Source organism: Lepidothrix coronata, unplaced genomic scaffold (assembly GCF_001604755.1).
Source record: "Lepidothrix coronata isolate B3197 unplaced genomic scaffold, Lepidothrix_coronata-1.0 Scaffold31, whole genome shotgun sequence".
Taxonomy (NCBI): domain Eukaryota; kingdom Metazoa; phylum Chordata; class Aves; order Passeriformes; family Pipridae; genus Lepidothrix; species Lepidothrix coronata.
In genome coordinates this window covers 9,107,605-9,124,248 of record NW_016690211.1, presented here as the reverse complement: position 1 = coordinate 9,124,248, position 16,644 = coordinate 9,107,605, and the positions used below count along the sequence as shown (strand labels likewise).

The window sequence follows — 16,644 nt, the reverse complement described above, 5'->3', positions numbered from 1 at the left end:
CTAAAACATGGTTCTAAGTAATCATTACTACTGTCACTAAAATTGATACCATTTATATCCCAAAAATCCATTGCTCAAAGTGTCCATTTACCCAAATTTTAGTTGTTTTCAAAGCAGCAACCATAGGCAGAAATTTAGAAAAGCTAATTTGAAAGGGAAAAGAAAAAACAAGCAGCATAATGAAAAAGCAAGTTAGTTTTGTGTTATTTGTAATCTGGTTTAATATCACATGGTTTAACACCCCCCTTAAATACTTAAAAATATGCACTATATTTCAATATAAGGCACACCTTAAAGTGAAATCAGACTGCAGAAGTAACATACTAATTCAATCAACTGTTACATGCAGTTAAAAGTTGGAAAGTGCAGTTCCAGCTAGCAAAAGGAACAAAGAATATCCAACTGCTGCTCTCTCCTCAAACCCACTGTCTCCACCAACGAGATGTGAAAAGTTCTGTCACAGCTTACACAAGCAGTGCTGTAGTGAAACCTACATTTCCAAGGGCAAAATAAGAAAAATTTTAGGAGAGAATCACTCCTGTTTTCAAATAATGAATCTAGTAAAATTTTGGTAAGGTATTTTATAGGAGGATTCCCACAAGCAAGAATCTGTAATAATCAACTCTGAGTTTCAACAATGGGTATTAAAGAAAGAGCTAACCATATGAGTGATCAGTTGCACATATAAAAACAAGAAAACATCTGTTTATGATAGGCAGAACAAACATTGCTTTTCCATTATGTTTGTAAAAGAATGTCAATAACAAGCACAGAAACAGGTAAGCAATTAAAAAAGCATACATATTTTTAAAAAAATAAATAAAAATTACCACAGAACTGAGGTCACTCTAATGGGAAAATAAAAAAAAAAAAACATTAGAGAAATTAGGGTTAAATGTTAAAGAAAAAGGAGGCTAACTTTCAAACAAAATGCATCTCTGCATTTTTTTGCACCATCTAAACAAGATAGCATTAGTAAGACAGAAACATAAACAAAAATGGATGCAAACAAAGATGACAACTACATTTCTAATAACTTATAGCTAGTATGGTTACATGGTTTACTAGCTTTGCTTCAGAACTAATCCAAAGTAGAGCTTACGGCACACAAACCACAGACAAGATATGGTAGAACAAACTGACCAAAAAAAAGGGAGTTTTTGACCAATTTCAAGTTTGTCCTAAATTTAAATCCATGCAATGGGTCGTATATGAAATGGAAAAACAGTCCCTGCCATTTTACAAATAATTTGAAGTATCCACATATATAAGGTCTCAAAAAAACCCCAATGTGGTAATGTGTCCTAGCAAAGCTACAATGTAGCAAGTTATAACAAAAATTTGGCATACTATCAGGAAAAACTTTTTTAAATATCCATCATTCCAAAAACTCAGTTTTAATTGCAAACTTTCTTATCTTAGGTGTCTGCATATTTGCCTCCCTGTGCATGTTTGCAGGAACAGAACCTTTTACAAAGCCTTTTCCAAGGCACATCAAAGTCAGTGAGAGCTTTTCTATAGGCAGGTAATTCAATCTTGGGATTGCAGCAGGTTAGGGCAACAGGGCATGTGTTCTGTGCACAAATTTCAGTGATTGACTCGATTTGGATGCTACCGCAATATAAGCAACAAGCAAGAAGATAAGGTTCAGCATCATTCCTCGTCTTAGAAAAAATTAAATTCTGGATTATCATTAGAATATTAATAGAAAATAATTTTAGTGAAAGGCATTATGAACAGACAGCATCATACCTGTAGTATTAATAATAACAGTTTAACTGGTTAGACAACCTTTAGAGACCTTTAGTTAACTAAGTAACTGACACATACCATTTTCTTTTCTCCCCTGCTCTCAAGGATAATAGTCAGGATCAATGCCTTGGTGTTTTCATAGCAATGTAGTATCACACACAACATTTAATCAAAGACTTATTTCTAGTTTTTGAAAATTTATTTGAATTCTATGGTCACAACATACAGCAACACTTTACATACTTCCAGAAATTAAATAGGAGTGGTACTATATCCGTTTCCTAGGTAAATGAAAATTGCTCAGTTAATATCATCCAAAATATTTTCTTTTAAATTTCTTTCAATCAATCATATGGGTAAGACGGTAATGGGACTTGCACAAAGTCATGAGCATGAAGAACAAAAGGCATTCAAACAGCCTTTTAAAAAACCTCTACAGAGAAAAAAAACCAAAAACCAAACCCACACACACCAGCTCAAACACAAAAGCTTCCCACAGATCTCTACCATGAGGAATTGGTAGCTAATTGAGAACTGGAGTTCAAGACCAGTCAGTATAACAATTTTGTAAAAACAAAGAATACTTTTGATCTATGTCAAAAGTTTGCCCAGAATTTACCTTAAAAAGGTTTTGATTTCCATTAGTGTTTCATCACAAAACAAAACTTACAGAGGAAGTATAGAGAGATAGCAACATTTAAGGTATCTGTCCCTCTCTCCCCTAACATACACTTGATATCTGAAACAATAATATAATGCAGACACTAAATATGGGTTTATTTTGCTCCAAGAGGAATTACCTAATTTTTTAGGATTATTTTTGTTTCTTTTGTTGTTAAACCACAGCAGAAGACATTTCCAGACATTCCCACTTATGGATAACAGCAGTTCTATAAAGCACGCAACCATGTGCTTATGTTCCAACCCTACTCAGGTATCTCACACCTGATCAACGTATGGTTTGAAGCCTGTGGCCTACATACATCTACCAAATTCTTACCATAAATAACCAAATATGTCCAAATAAACATGCAAAGCATATATAAGGTCATATAGTTTCAAAGTGCTGTGTGTAACTGTCACAAACCTAAAAATTAAATTACTGAATGGAAGGGTCATAATTACATTTAAGTTAAATTTAAGTAATTTAAATTTAAAAAAAATTAAATTGTCCCCACTCTGATAAATTGTCATCTGCTTTGTGAACAATTTATCTCCCTTACAGTAAGTACTCTACCAGCCTAAATATACAAATAATAACTGAAAGTATCTGAGTTCATGGGCAACTGGAAAATATGCAAAATTGTCAGTCAATTATATTAAGGTCTTGACATGTCTATCTCAGTTACCTTCTCTTTCAACCCTGAATCAAGAGCCTATTTTAAAACTAAACAATATATATCTATCATAATTTTTTTCCTTTTAAAACTGATCATCTTTCTCAGAAAGGTGTACATACAAAGCACTTTGAATTTAATCTAAGCACCTAATATGAAGTAATAAACCCAGCACACCAAATACCCAAATACACACAGATCTCACCTCAGCATTGTAGAATTTGGTTTTCACATCTAGTGGTTTAAGAACCTGAAATGAAATGGAAAAAAAGATGGACAATTGGTTTCTCAGACAGCTTCAGCATAAACTGTTTTGAAGTGCTAGGGTCTTTTACTGAAGTGTTATTTTTCTTTTTGATCTTACACATAACAGGTGCATAACGGAATATGTGCTACAACTGACTCGGCTAAAGCCCCACAACTAAGAGTATATACTTGTTGCTTCTTACTTGTGCATACTTGACTGCTTTCCTACTAAGCAGTTTTCTCATACTGAAAACAAGTAATTCTCGACCTAAGCACTGGCCTCTTACAAAACCAGACAAATCCAGTGTTCTAAGTAGATCTATGTCTTTAAAATAACATCACATTCATCCTGGATCCTGAAATGGTCTGCACTTGCTTTCAAGAGTAAGCAAGAATTATCTAATATTTACAAGTACTTCAGAGTTCTGCAGAAAAGGTTGCTGAGGGCTTCTCTAAAATAAAAGAAATAGAGAACTATTCATGTGACTAGCTTTAACAAAAAACCACACTAGCCTTCACTTCCTTCTTGAAAATGCAGCTGTTTCAAGAAATAAAAAATCTAATACATCATTTTAGTCTATGAGATTCAATCAGCAAAAGAAAGCAACTCCATGATATAAAAGCGATTCTCAAGTGTTAGTTCTTAAGTACATGAATTTTTGCATAAAGCCACTACAGTTAACACATTCAAATATGAAGTGTATATACAGTGATGTAACTGAAAGAAAAAATTTTCTATTACACTTGTAAGGAAACAAATTTAAATTCTATTCCTGAAGACATTTATTTGCCTTTACATAGGAAAACTTTTTTTGTTTGCACATAAATGCACTGCATCCTAAGAGACCCCTAACGTTCCAAGTCGTAAACAAATCTTTTAGCACTGAAGAACTCAAGATTAAAAAGTTGTCTTCAGAGAGATTTCTGCACTATAACAGGTATAAAGTTCAAATCTTTCCAATATTCATAACTATCTCTCTCTCTAGTCAGAATAAAAAGTTAAAATTTTAATTTAGGTCTTTGCTGGTTGAGTAGGGCTTTTTTCAGCCAAATATTTTGCTTCAGTAAGCTTCTTAGTAATTTTTCTGCATGCTGATTTTTTTCTCTCTCTTCTGATAGACAAAGTCTTTCCATTCATTGCAGTAAATTTCGAGTGGCCTTCCAGTAAAATACAAATAATTATTGTGAGGTTCACAAATCACCCACCAAAGCTAAACAACAACCAAACCCCAGAAAGAATCATTCCTTCTCCATTTAAGCATAATGCTGTTATTACTCAGAGAAAGCTTTGGAACATAAAGGCACTGTCAATCAGAATTAAACTAAGTATGATGTTTTAAAAAAGAAGCTGATTATAACCAGTTCAATTTAAAACATGATAAAAAATGTAAATGTAAAAAAGCTGAGAATCTGTCAAAGAGAATTTTTTTTTGTTTGTTATAAAATAGCTGGTGGCATCTCGATCACAAGCAGCCATCAATTCCCATTGTAAAGAAATGGTTTAGTGTTCTATAACACTTCTTTTTGTTTGTTCTCAGATATTCTAGGCAGTGTCTCGATGTCAAATCTACAAATAATGGCAAAAATGTCTCAGTGAAGAGTTTTTCTCATAACGAATCAGAGGGTATTTACAGAATGGTGTAAAAGTGTGTGTGTATATATATATATATATATGTAACTTTTAAGAAGCTCTTATGCTTCCTTCTTTGTAGGAAGGGCTTCAAATTTGACAGACAGTTAGCCTTAGCTATTTTGACAATTAAATTGTCTGTGGTGGGTTCAGTTAAAAACCACAGCAATGCGTAATTACAACACGCATGTAGACCTCAGAAAAATGTGCACAAATAAGTTTACATATAAAATCTAAAGGAGACAAATCAACATCTTACACCAAGCTCTGACAAGAACAAAGGTAAGGAGCAGAGAGAATATGAGATGCGAAAACCTGCAGATGCATGTGTAAGTGATCAGAGAAAGCCTAGAGGGGACAGAGGTAGCCAACACTAAACCGAGGGACAGAGAATGGAGAAATGGAAACAGTTTCACAAGGAGAGCACGACAGAGCACACAAAGATGAAAATTAACTTCATTAAAGATGAAGAAACTCTGAAGAGATTCTGCATTCAGAGGGAGTGCAACAGAAAAACTGATATGGAATGATTTTCCCTAGGATTGCCAAAAAACACATCTTCGATTAATCAGTTTGTGCCATTTCAAGGTAATACTAACAGTACTTGGATGTTCTTTGTCATCATCATGGCTAGGCTTCACGAACGAAGATCTGGGGAGGACTCTACCCACATTTGTTACAAGTGCGCTGGTGGCTAAAAAGGCCAATACGAGATAGACAAGTCCGGTTGCAAAAGGCGATATCCACATGTTCTTCGTAATGAATGGCAATTTAACCTTCTAAAGACTGAAATATTTTTTTCTGAAGTATCTAGACAGAATACTAAAAAACTACAAAATGAAATCACCTCATAGAATCACAAAATATCCTGAGCGGGAAGGGACCCACAAGGATCTTCAAGTCCAACTTCCAGCCTTGTACAGGACCATCCCCAAGAGTCACACTATGTGTCCGAGAGTATTGTCCAAACACTTCCTGAACTCTGTCAGCTTGGTGCTGTGACCACTTTCCTGGGCAGCTTGTTCCAGTGCTCAATCATCCTCTGGGTGAAGACCCTTTTCCTAACATCCAATCTAAACCACCCCTGACACAACTTCAGGACTAAACTACATAATGTTCCTGTACTGCCAGATACTCTGTGAGAGTATCTTCCATTCCATGAGGAAGAGCTCACAATTATCCAAATCTTAATACATTTCTCTAAAAAATCCCCAAACAGCCATTAAATACACAGCTAAAATAGACTCTTTCTTGCCAGAATTAGTCCACAGATAACAGTATTTTCCTGCTTTCCTCAGTTACTCCAATCTCAAGTCTTGAAATTTGTGTGATGGAACAAAAGGTTTCAACTCCGTCAATTACTTCTGTGGGTATTAGTTAGATACAGTACATCAGACATCTTCACTTAGATTCCTTTAAAAAACAAATCACTAAGTTCCAGTTTAAAAAAGGTTACACACACTAAAAGAAAAATCAGAATTTTACACTGTAAACTCAATGGTTAGATGTATCAAAGTCAGCACGAACAATGTCCAATAAAATCCTGTTTAAAAACAGTCATAAAGCTGGCTGCTATAAAAAGGGATTTTTTTAAGAGTAATTTTTTTCTCTATAAATTAAAAAAAATTGTAAGATGTAATATTTATTATTTCTGAAATGTTTACGTGTATGACAATTAGAAACCACCAGTTCATGTGAAGTTTGAAGTGATGGCTTTCAATAGTTCACTTTTAAAAGTGAACAGATTTTTGGTACGTAAAAGTTCTTTTGAAGTGTCAAATGTTTTAAAATGAGTTTTCAAGACTCACACATTTATTAAAAGTAGAGTGGAATACTTCATACAATACCTGAAATTTGAAGAACTTTCTGAAATACATCTTCTCTCCCGTCTGCGTAGTGTAACTTACTGCACAAACTAAGCTGAAAAGAAATAATTTTTTAAAAACCAATTTTGAGTTACTTTAAATCTATGCTATATCAGAAGCAGAATGCTTGTGCTGCAGTTTCATTTAAGCTCATTCAACAACAGAAAAATTTAAAACCTTACATGTGTGTTCCTATTTCCTTTACTTCATGGTGGATCACATCATCAATGCAACAGTCAGGTTTAAGTTCTGCCACTGCAGCACTAGAAGCTGAAAGGTTCAAACGCTGAGAACTTGTCTGAAGATCAGCCTGGAGACAGAAAAACAAAGCATTGGTTAGAACTGCAGCTGCTTAAAACCATCTAAAGAAAAGTAATTTATATTATAAAGTACTAGGTTTCACTGAGCATTTTGTACCCTGAACACTTTCATACATACTATATGTTAAGATGATGAAACGTACCAAAGCTAAAGAAAAGTTCGAAAAGTTGTAAGTGGTCTAGTCCTTTAATATGCCACTTATAAAATCTCTATTTGCTTTTTACATTGAGTTCCACAATGACTTCTGGAATTTCTACTTTCAGTGTTTTATTTGTTCAACAGAAAATGCAAAACAAAAATGTAGCACGAGAAAACAACTCATACAAAATACAAACCAGCGTGCAGTTTACACAGACTTGTTTTGACAACCTCATTGAGTATGCAAGTAAATGTATATAACTCCATATTTTTAGCTGTGAAAGTTTTGCTAGACCCATTCTTCAGAGAAGCTTTGCATAGAAGGGTGCGTGTCCAGAGAAGGGCAATGAAGCTGGTGAAGGGTCTGGAGCACATGTCTGATGAGGGGTGGCTGAGAGAGCTGGGGGCATTTAGCCTGGAGAAAAGGAGGCTCAGGGGAGGGACCATGTTGCTATCTAGAAATGCTTGAAAGAAGATTGTAGCAAGATGGGGATTGGTCTCTTCTCGTAAGTTACAAGCAATAGGACAAGAGCAAATGGCCTCAAGTTTACCCAGGGAAGGTTGAGATTGGATAGCAGCAACAATTTCTTCGCCAAAAGGGTTGTCAAGCATTGGAACAGGCTGTCCAGGGAAGTGGCTGAGTCACTAACCCTGTGGGGACGGTGTAGATGTGGCACTTAGGGACATGGTTTACTGGTGCCCTTGGCAGTGCTGGGTTAACAGTCAGACTTGTTGATCTTAGAGGTCTTTTCCAAACTTAACAACTCTGTGATTCTGTAATATATCCATTTTTTGACACAATCATAATTTTTCATTTTAATCTTGAAAGATTTCTATAATAATTTCTATTTTTATGTCTTACTGTTCCCAATTTCCATGTATATTTTCTGGATTAGAAAAAGTGACATGTATTTCCTAAAGCCTATAAATTAGCATTATATATATACAATATATTGTCAGAAAACATACTCATCATTTTTTTTATAAATCAAGTAAGTGGATTTATCATCACATACCTTCACCAGTATGTCCTTGACAACCTGATTACTATCATTGTGCACACTAATATAACTGGAAAACGTCTCGCCCAGAAATATGTTTCTGCAGTTCAGGAAAAAAAAATATTTTTAGTAACAGTTACTAAAAAACCAGAACATGTCACTGAAACATCTTTTAGTTCTAATTTAAAAAATACATACACACACATGTGTTTGCCGGATTAAATCCTAGAAGAATATTGGCATCTTCACACCCATACTTATGAAGCCATCCTTTTAAGAAAAACAGCTTCAAAAAAGAGCAAACAAATCAGATTTTTTTTCCCAGCTCAATATCTGAGATGAATAAGAAGATGGCTTCCAGTACCCAAAGCACCACGGTAGTAAACTCTGTTAATATAAGATGGGGTTTATAGCAGAGCATTACACTAGTCATTCACGCACAGCTGTAAATCTCTTTCAACTTTCAATGCTTATTAAATTCAGTCATGCTATAGAAAAGAAACATCGGGTAGCACACACACACACATATATATAGATTTAGATTTATAAATCAAACCACAGGTTATTTTTAAAATGACTGAAAATCTCATTGCATGACAATGGTGTTCAAATAGAAAGAGAAGTAACAAACACATTATTATTAAATGAATCCTAAACCTTGCATGTTACAGTTACAATAATTCCTTCTTACCCAAAATTTTGAGGCAGAGTCAGCATTTCTCCTAACATCAAAGTTTCTGCACCCTTTACAGTAGAAGGATCATCTTTCATGAGTTGATTAAAGAGATTACCTGTAGAAATATCAAGTTACTATTAATTACATATTTGCTAAGTCTAAAGGTTTGTCTACATTTAAGTTAGACACTTAATCACTTACTTAGATGTAGTTTATTTTTAGATATATTTATTTTACAATAAACTTATTTAGGGGTGAAAAAACATATCCATAGGCCTGCCTTTAAATTATAATTTAACTCCCATGCACTTGTATCCAATAATTTATTCAGTATACATACTGAAGGGTACAATCCCAACCAAAGGCATAGCTCAAATTAACATTGAATTTTAAGGGAAATTCTACCCAAGTAAAGCACAGTACATAACAGAACTAATTAACCTCATTTATTTTCTTCCCCTGCTTGGTTTGTATTTCCACACAATCCTCTTTCTTGAATCTTCCCTTTGACTCTTATACTTGATTTCTAGACTTCCAACTATTTCTGTGGGACAACCCAGGGATTTCCAATTTATGAAGGCACACTAAGCATAACACAATTCAAAACCAGTCTTGCAAAATTGTTTTCCATAGAATATTCATGTGTTGGTTCTAATTACCAGGGCCTTTTCTCCAGATACAAAAGGTATGACAAGCTTTCTCCACTTACACATTTCTCTCTTAGAACTGCCTTCAATTTTGTGTTAATGGCTCAGACTTTGAGATCATGCTTTTGAGTATCATCACTAAGCTTTCAAAGCTGTAGGTCAAGAGCTGTAGAGTGCACCTTGGTACCTTCCTTCAGTTATTACCAAATCTAAAATATACTGCTGTTTCAGAGTCCCCCCTCTATGGGAGGTCATAAGAATCCTCTAATATCTTAGATGGTCACATTGCTTAAACCTGGTAAGACATACATAACATTCAGTCAGTAGAAAAGATTTACCTGGCAAATCTCTTTCTTCACAAGTCACCGGAATATTAGTGAATAAAGTAGGTTTGGTTAGCCTCATCACTGCAAAAATCAGAAAATAAACCACAGGTCAATTAAACAAATATTTTTAATTTTTTTTTAAAGTATAATTTTGTCTTGCTCTCCTTCCACCAAAAAGCCCCAACAAACCACAACCACCGAATAATCTTAGCCTGAAAAAGGGTAACACCTTCCTGGATCACCTGGCCTTTCACAATATAAAAAAATTCCCTGTTCTTCTGAGATCCAATACTGGTAATGGCATTGCTCCCTCCTCCTTTGTTCCCTTGGTGCACTGACATCTACTGCTTTCAATTTTATGTGCTAAACGTCTTATACCTGTTACAGCGTTATGGGTTTTGTGGTCTTCAGAAGTCTACCAGTTTAATTTTTTTGTGGACTTCTTCAGTTAAGCACCTGTCCTGTAATCCTCGTTGCTCTAGAATGGGACAAGATGGCTAAGACAAACCCTTTCAGTCAAACACCAGTCTATAAGGAATTGCATTTACACCCTAATCTATAACACATACAGAAGGTAGAGTTACAAGTCTAAAGGTCTACATTATTTATATATCTGCTTTTTCTTTAAGCCACAACCTTTAAACTCAAGCCAGCAAAACCAGCACAAAAACCTGAGGAACAACATAACCATTTTATTGATACTGACAAAATCAAAATCATTGAGATTTTGCTACTTAAAAAACTATACTTCAAGAAAGTGGTATTTCAAAATCTATTTTAACTCATACTCAAAATTACACTATTTTTACTTATATAACAGATTTCAGATGCTACTTTTTAAACTAATTCTTCCCTATTTACATTAACCATGGCCCTAATCTTGTATATAGCTTATCATGAAACCATTCACATGAAACAAAATTGAGCATATGTAACCTTAGGTGTTGATCTGAATATGTAAAAATCATCGGGTTTTTTTCTTGGAAACTTAATAAACATAAAACCAACTAAAACTAAAAAATAAACCAAAAGGATTTCTCTTGCCTGCAACAAGTTAATCAACATCCTTGCACTCATATGTGTATTGAGGCTTTACTTTTATTGCACTTTTCTACAATTTATATATCCAGATAGCATTCACTGTTTCCAGTGGTGTAAAATATTCAATTACTTCGATATACATTTGAGTACAATGGGCTGTGCTGGTTCACAAGAACTTAGACTACCATACAGCAGACCTATGCAAGTTAGCATCGACACAAACAATTCTCACTTTTCACGTAAAAAGGTAACATTTTCTCCTTGTTATGGTGAAAAGTGGAAAAATATGACTTCTGAAGGTTTAAAACCATGAGGCATATTAAAAAGATATATAAAACAGAGTAAATGGAAAACCACATTCAACATTGAAAATGAAAAACATAAAACACTGAATTGTACGTGCATATGAACTAAGCATTTCTTGAACAGAACAAAATGAAAGCCTGGATTTCAGCTGGTACACTGGTGTTACTCAAGACTGTAATAATTCTGTAGGGCAGCCTCAGGTGGTGTTCGCTCTTTACATGACAGTTACCCAGCTCAGGTGCTCATAGCTAGAAGAGCATCTATCATTATTCTCATATAAGCCAACCCAAAGCAGCAGAAGAAAGCTGACAGCCACAGTGACAGTGATCCCTCCTTCTGTTTAGTAAGATGCTTATTTAGCTCTTTCGCCAGGATATCAAATAAATATAGTGGGACTATATTATTGGCATTATTTAATTTTATTCAAATTTACACTAAGCCTGTATAAACTATAAACTATAAACTATTTCTAAAGAAAGTTTAGTCATGTTTCAGGCAATAAATAAATACATCACAGAATGAAGTCAAAACAGAGAAAAACTACTATAGGTATATTATTTTATTTAATAAGACTACCAAATTAATATTAGAAAATACAGTATCTTTGCAGGACAAGGTCTCAGCACTTTTCTTCTAAGATCCCAGACACAAAATACAACATCAAATAAAATTCAAATCACATTGCATTCCCCTTCATTATATCTTCAAAAATGCTGATACACAAAGAAACTTTGCTACTATTAATGTTAAATTCAGAAATATAATTTCAATGAAATAATTTGGCTGTAGAAGCTACAAAACCAATAATGACCCGCAGTTACACTAAAGAGCATTTTGCACTAATTTTGCTAAGTGGTCATATTAAGTGGCACAAACACCCCAAATGTCAATATAAGACCCCCTTAAAATTCAGTCAGAGTTCAAAAATACATGCCAATCACCTAAACTGAGCAATATCTTTAATTTTAATATTTTAAAAAATGCAATGCCTATAATAAAATATAATTATTCAACATAAGGATGTCACAAAAAGTGTAAGTAAAAGTCCAAGGGGAGTTTACTTATTTTTACACAGAGGGATCTGTTAAGCTTATGCGCACTTTTATTTGATTAGCATTAATGATAATCTAACAATCTACAAATACATTTGTTTTCCTCCTTTTCCAGATGCCATAGACCTTGATCTCCAGCTAGAGCAAAACTATTTAGAGTTAGCAGAAGTGCCTAAGAGAAATGCATACCTTGCAGTCATATCAATCCCAGTTTAACTTCTCTACTGACCCTCTAAACATTCGATTGAGCAAGGACAGTATGGCCTTCAAAAACTTTATTCTTTCAGGTCACAAAAAGTCATGATGAACTCAACCTTTTATGACTGTTTAAACCCTCAGAGACCTTTACCTTCCATAATGACAACAAACAGAAGTTTATGTATAGAAGTCTCATTTCTTAATTTCCTCACTTGTAGCTGGAAGTGCTTTCTAGTGCTCACTACTGCTTTCTTGTTCCCCAATATAATTAGAGACAAAACAACAGAAACATCAGGAAAAAATAATCTTATTACCAAAGCTGTAAACCAGCAATTATTAAATTGTTCGTATTTTTCAGCACACAATTTCTACTGAAGCTATCATTAGTATTTCAGTGAAAATACAGCTAACATTACTAATAAAGTGCATTCATGCCACATAAAATAAGTTTGTGCTTCATGCAAGGGATATGCCTTCATTAAAAAAGACTCTCGCACACCTTACTTCCAGGAAATAATCAGATCTTGAAATTCTTAACGTCAAAAGTAATTAGAGATATAACAGCAATTATTACAACTCATTTAAAAACACTTCTCCTTCTCCTAATTTCAAAGAAGCAGAAAGGATGTACTTTGTTCAACTGAAAGCATAGATTTTATTATCTGACACAGCTTGCCAAAACAGCCTGGAAATTCTGCTTTAATTTTTTTCTTTTAGACCACCAAGGCAAAGAAAAGCTACAAAATGCAGTACTAAGCCAAACAGAAACTTACTAATCTTAATTGAACCATAAGTTTTCAGGCAAAACAAAGTTAAAGAAATATATCGTTAGTTAGAAAACTGTAGCAAAGTAATATAAGTAGGTTTTTCCTTATTAATTCATCAGTTGTTCTAAAGTCTATATATTCTAAACTGCTTAAAAACTCCAGTACTCTGGACAGTAATTTTATTATTAAACTGTATCTTAAATTATAAACTAAATATAATTCCATATTTATGTACAAGCAAATTCATTTTATCTGTAAGGCTTAGCTTTTCCCTAAGAATATTTCTAACATATTCACAGTATAATATATCACAGAAAATCCATATCTGTCCCACAGATCTTCGGATAGTAGCATTGCAAGAGGGCAATTCATTCTCCTGGATGAGTCTATTCAATTTTATCCAGATGTCCTCCAAATTCTCATTATTACAAATAGATTGTTCAATTGTCCACTTTGCTCTATAAAATGCATGCAGTTTTAGTCTTTCCAAATTATTTTGCAGTTCTTGAGATAAAGGAAGAATCTTTTCTTTGAGTTTAGCGCTAGGGAGAGAGATACTCCAAGACCTTTTCAACTTTTGTTTTCCTTTAGGTGGTGGTTGTCCTTGATAGTCCAAGTTAACTGGTCTGTGAACAGCTTGTGCTTGGATTAAAGCTGAACCATGTTTCATGCTAGACTGAAAGTCAAGCAGATTCTTTGTGCAGTCGTAATCAGGAGATCCTATAACATATTCTGAAGGTGTAGAAAGATGTTTTAATTCTTCTGCTTCCTCACGAGAAATAACAGGTGCCCGCTTTTTTGGTTTGAGGGGAAGTCTGTATAAATCATTTGGAAACCAGGGTGCAAATCTTGGTAACTGACGAATTGGAAACTCCTTCACTGCTGCTTCTGCAAATTTCTGCAGTTTTATTACATCTCTCTGATGTGGTCGATAATGCAAGACCACTTCCATGCTTGTACCATAGGAATCCAGTGATTCTTAGGAAAACAGTCTTAGGAAAACAGTGTCTTGATTAGGATTCTCAAATCTAGACTGAAACATCTTATTTACTAGAATTTCCTTGCCCTTTCCTTTTCCTTGACGCAAAGATCAGTGGAAAACAGGACCTAAAGTAGAAGTATTATAAAACAATAAGATACTACCATATTAAGACAAACATCGCTAGGACATTTTTCAAAAAAGAATCAGGTAGTAAAAATAAGTGAGATATGTATTAGAACATTCTACTTTATCTAGGCTGAACATTAGTGGCTGTATTCCACCACTACCAGTGTAACTTCAGTACACTGAACATTATCCACATGCACACTGTTTATTCAACACAGTCCCTTTGCAAGAGAATTCTTTTTCTGTCACCATCTCACACTTGCCATCCATCACTATTCTTGCTATGTATCTTAAAAGACATACAATTACTACTGCCTATCTTCTCAAATTTAGCCGACAATTTTTTTTTAATGTTTTTCTCCTACACATCAATATTTTAAGCCAGGGCATATAAAGCAACGTGTGTGTTACAAAAACCCTTCCTGAAATAGTACTGACTGATACAGCAGTTTTTAAAGTAAAAAGTTAAAAGGGAAGTGCTCTAGGCAAAGAGAAGTTGCCTGTTTCTGTTTCATATCAGAACTACAACATTCAGTTTTAGTCTCAGAGCTGCCAAGCAATACATGCAACCTTAATTCAAGGAACTGATAATTGCTTCATCTATCAGACTTTTAGAATAATTAAAAGACTCATTAACTACTCAAAGGCTTTATACTTTCATAAAAAGAATACATTAAATGCAGGAGTATGGTGGAGGGAAAACCACAAACACTGTTATGAAACATAAGTATAACATGCACTCCTGTTTTCCCACCCTCTTAAGAAGTTTGCAATCATTTCAGGTGCCCTGAATATAAAATACTACTAAAATAATAAAATCCAGGATTGCCTAATCATTGCACTGTCAAGATTCTCTTTAGTATAGTCACAATGCAAAGAAGCCCTCACATCTTTCTCACTTCTTTTGCAAAATCTACAGCCTGGACACTGCACCAAATTCAATACAAGCCCAAGGACTGCACTGGTTTCTTATGACCCATCATAAAACTTTTTGCTTTGAATTAGTTACTATCAAAATGCATTTGTATTGTCAGCTCATGATGTTTCATGTTCTGTGTGTATATACATATACATATTCGAAAAGGGCTTGTTGAGCTTTGAATTATGGTTAACAAATTTTACTGTGACATGCAGATACCATTACAAACTCCATCCAGGAGTGTTTTAAAACTAGAAGATGGGCTCTGAAATGAACCCCACACCTGCACTACTTGATCCATCTGGACATCCTCACTGATCTAGAATGCTTGCAGAATTGAGATTTTAACCAACTGTTTATTGCACCAACATAACTAGCAGCATTTATTACTCAGAAATTATCAAAAACTTCAGAGGGCTCTCTTGTATAAATTTTGTAAGGCTTGCAGGAGACACACACAATTTTATTTTCACTATTTGTGATCCCCGAATCAAGAAAGTAGGCCTGGTAGCTATGCATTGAGCACACGGTGAAAAGGGCAAAATCCACCCAAAGAGGAATCAGAGAACCAATTGGTTTGGAAAAGACTTCTGAGATCATGGAATCCAACCTATGACTGAACACCACCATGTCAACCAGAGCACGGTACCAAGTGCCACGTCCAGGCCTTTCCTCAAACACTTCCAGGTCGGTGACTCCATCACCTCCTGGGCAGCCCATTACAATATCTAATCCCCCCTTCTGTGAAGAAATCCCTCCTAACGCCCAGTCTACCACCTCTCCGGCATAGTTTAAGACTACGTCCACTCGTCCTGAAAAACAAGGGGAACTGGAAAGCAAATTTTAACTAAACGTTTTCTCACAACCGAAGCCTTGTGCAAAGCACGGACACGCCGAGCAGCCCCGCAGCCCCACCACGCCAGGTGCACACCCGTGTGCGGGGTATTCCAGAGTAGCCCCCGCCGCCTCCTTGTGCCCTGGGGCACCACCCACCGCAGGCCCCAGCGCCGGGCCCTGCCCCGATCCACCTCCTGAGACGGAGGGGAGAAACACCCTCGGCTGCGGATCGGACACGCTGTTTCACCGCCGGACCAGGGCCGGGCGGGCGCCGGCGGGGCCGCGCTGTCGGTACCTTTCAGAGCCAGCAAGTGCTCCTGCTTGGACTGATTGACGTCCATGGCTTCCACCCGCACTATGGCGGGGAGAGCTGGGCGGAGCCGCTCTGGCTGCGGCGGCCGTCACTACAGCACCCAGGGCTCCGCGGGCGGCCCGGGGCCGCACCGCCTCCTCCTCCGCCCGCCGGCACGGACGGCC

General features: G+C 35.7%; 1 protein-coding gene across 4 annotated transcripts in view; it reads right to left on the bottom strand.

Moving 5' to 3' along the window:
* TRAPPC13 (trafficking protein particle complex 13) overlaps nt 1-16,626 on the bottom strand; it is a 26,042-nt gene extending 9,416 nt beyond the window's left edge. For 2 of the 4 annotated variants that reach the window (XM_017811141.1, XM_017811142.1), the window contains exons 1-8: nt 16,463-16,626; nt 9,952-10,020; nt 8,982-9,081; nt 8,306-8,390; nt 7,013-7,140; nt 6,813-6,885; nt 3,295-3,339; nt 831-848 (exon numbers count right to left, since the gene is read on the bottom strand). In XM_017811141.1, the coding sequence (XP_017666630.1) occupies nt 831-848; nt 3,295-3,339; nt 6,813-6,885; nt 7,013-7,140; nt 8,306-8,390; nt 8,982-9,081; nt 9,952-10,020; nt 16,463-16,508 (564 nt within the window). In that variant the 5' untranslated portion in view covers nt 16,509-16,626. The remainder of the gene's footprint in view (nt 1-830; nt 849-3,294; nt 3,340-6,812; nt 6,886-7,012; nt 7,141-8,305; nt 8,391-8,981; nt 9,082-9,951; nt 10,021-16,462) is intronic. The other 2 variants (XM_017811143.1, XM_017811144.1) reach the window with 1 other exon arrangement.
* Between the last annotated feature and the right edge of the window lie 18 nt (nt 16,627-16,644).